Source organism: Tarenaya hassleriana, unplaced genomic scaffold (genome assembly GCF_000463585.1).
Source record: "Tarenaya hassleriana unplaced genomic scaffold, ASM46358v1 Cleome4, whole genome shotgun sequence".
Classification (NCBI taxonomy): domain Eukaryota; kingdom Viridiplantae; phylum Streptophyta; class Magnoliopsida; order Brassicales; family Cleomaceae; genus Tarenaya; species Tarenaya hassleriana.
In genome coordinates, this window is record NW_010966881.1 from 757,432 (window position 1) to 760,085 (window position 2,654).

Below are 2,654 nucleotides of genomic sequence, written 5' to 3' on the forward strand. Positions count from 1 at the left end.
GAGAAAAAAATAAAAAGTAAAAAAAAAAAAAAAAAAAAAAGCGGGAGTAGTGGGGCCCGGGGAGATGATAAGATGCGTATGCACGCACCTCACGAAAAGCCCATCCCATCCTGAAGTGTTCTTTCTCTACGCCCTCTCTTTCGAGGTTTTTTTTTTTCTTTCTAAAACTCATTTTATTCTCCCTCTCTACTAAGGAATATAAAATTAAATTAATACAAATAAACTAAACGAAAGGATTTAATCGAAATGAAATTTTATTTACAAATAATATAGAAAAGAGTTCAAATCAAAACTGAAAAACCCACATATAGCATAAATAAAAGAAGAAAAAAGGTCGAAATATCCACTTATATTGTGTATATTCGTAAAATTTGGAAGATATATTATCCGATATTAGCTCAATAACTATTCCTAGATGCTATCTGAAATTGAGTCGATTTGCCCTAAGTTTGTAGTCCAAGCTCCACCATAATTGTATAATCAGTACGCATGGACAATGTTACGAAATGAAATAAAGGATGCACCAATTATATTGTTTTTTTTTTCTTCTTTCCGATGTGTCTGCCATTGAAATAGCCACCATCATGTTTGATGCACCACCTAATCTCAACATGAGGAATTTTTTCTTAACGTTCATATACATACATATATATATATATATGGCTGTCATTCCAAAAAAAAAAATTAAAAATGAGATTGAAATAGTACAATAATTCATATTTCCATATACACAATGACACACTTAAAAGAGAAATTTAGATTAAAATAAAGATTAGGTAGGACAATATTTTACTAAAATGAGGAGAAAAATAATAAAGACAAGAGGGATAAAAGGAATGCAGAGTTAAAAAAAAGTAAATGTTTAGTTTACAAACCTGTCTTTTTGTCTTAACAGAGTATTCCTAAAACACTTATAATTCTCCACACAAAAAAAAATACTAATGGGGATATAATAATAACATAATACACCAAACCTGAAATTAAAAATAACCACCCGACATTATAATATAATTATATAATAAGGTCGCATATTTAAATACATCAACCACAAAACCTAACCAAAGTTAAACATGAGGATCTGGCCTCTCCCCCCAACGTTTCCCGGCTTTGTCAAGTCAGTGTATAGATTCTATGTTCTTGCTTAGCTCGTCCAGCTTCTTCATCCTCAGTCTCTCGCTTTCGCCCACCAACTGTTCATCCAAAACAACCATTTTTTTAGCAAACCAACATTAGTCTCATCGTCCCGAAAAATCATTGTAAGAATCGGTTACTGTTTAAGACAAGACAGGAAGTTGGGATCTCGGACAGTTTCTTCAGGGATCTTGGACTTGTTTAAGATATGTGATTCCCAGAGAGTTGTCTTAAGATCAAAGATGGCATCTAGTTTGGAGGAACCCATTTGCCAAAACTATGCAAACAAACCCCTGACGCGGTCGATCATATACCGATCCATCTCGTTTCAAACCGAGAAACAGGTTTTTAGAAGCAAGGCATTCAACCAGTAAAACCCGAAACTCATAAGCTAAGGCTAAACGTCTGCTATGATCTTCATCTTACACACACAGGGTTTGGTAATGGGAACAATGCAAGAGCAGGCAAAGGCAAGTTAGTCTCAACAAAGCCAAACCCGGTGAAGACAACAGACCAAGTTGTTCAAACAAATGCACCCCGGACAAGAGATTCGAGATATGCAACAGATAAATATCAAGGGAAATTATGTGAACTAACCTCCATTAGTTTGGTGATTAGCTGCACCTTCTCCCTGTTCTTTTCGTTGAATGCTTCAAGTGCCTCCTTGTACTCTCTTTCCTGCAATTGACAAAACACCAAGTTAACATCCTAATCGGAAACTGTAATACCCTCAAACATGAACTCGGGTTCTGTCCCTTCTTTTGTGCATTACCTTCTTCTGAACCGTATGCCCCAACGGCTTTAACTCTTTGTTCACAGAATCAACCTTCTTCCGGACCAAAGCAACTTCCTTTCTCATGGGATCAGCCAAAGCTTCCAGTTCCTGATGCATTCACCATTCAGTTTCAGGTCACCATTAATAACCACAATCAAGAATTTGGGTTTTTTACTCTAAAGAGCAAGAGCTTCATCGAAACCCCTCTATCCCTTACTAACAAATCCATGATTCCATAGCTTATACTCAAAGCCTGATTACACAAACTATGCTAGAAATCAGGATAGATACAAGCAAGGATTACAGCCAATCCAACCCCCACTGAGAAACCCTAAATTCAGCTCTGAACATTTAGCTTCCAAATCTGACACAAAGATCCTAAATTTTCCCATTCGGGTTTCTAATCTAACGGAAATTGACCTCATATACGCAGAAATGAAATAATAAAAGGCGGAGTATTGCGCATTACACAAACATAAATGGAAATAGAAATCTTGTTCCATGCAATTCTGGTCAGATCTTGAAGTTTTCAACACTTGGGTCCTACAATATTCCCTCCAACTAAGATTGATGGCAAATTCTCTTACACTAATAGCTCAAATGTACAAGTTCCCTAGTTGTTCTTATGAAAAAAGTGCCAATAAAATTAAAAAAATTATGAAATCTGACATACCTCACGGATCATAGCGAGACGCTTGGTTTCTTCTTCGACGCGACCGAGCTGAGCTTGAACTCTTTGTCGACAGTT

At 36.2% G+C, this 2,654-nt stretch overlaps 1 protein-coding gene across 1 annotated transcript in view; it reads right to left on the minus strand.

The window, feature by feature from the left end:
• Positions 1 to 844: 844 nt before the first annotated feature.
• The window catches only part of LOC104823227 (probable DNA double-strand break repair Rad50 ATPase), a 2,337-nt gene continuing 527 nt past the window's right edge, over positions 845 to 2,654 (minus strand). The window contains exons 2-5 of the mRNA XM_010554691.1: positions 2,580 to 2,640; positions 1,904 to 2,014; positions 1,729 to 1,809; positions 845 to 1,190 (exon numbers count right to left, since the gene is read on the minus strand). Of these exons, the coding sequence (XP_010552993.1) occupies positions 1,116 to 1,190; positions 1,729 to 1,809; positions 1,904 to 2,014; positions 2,580 to 2,640 (328 nt within the window). The 3' untranslated portion in view covers positions 845 to 1,115. The remainder of the gene's footprint in view (positions 1,191 to 1,728; positions 1,810 to 1,903; positions 2,015 to 2,579; positions 2,641 to 2,654) is intronic.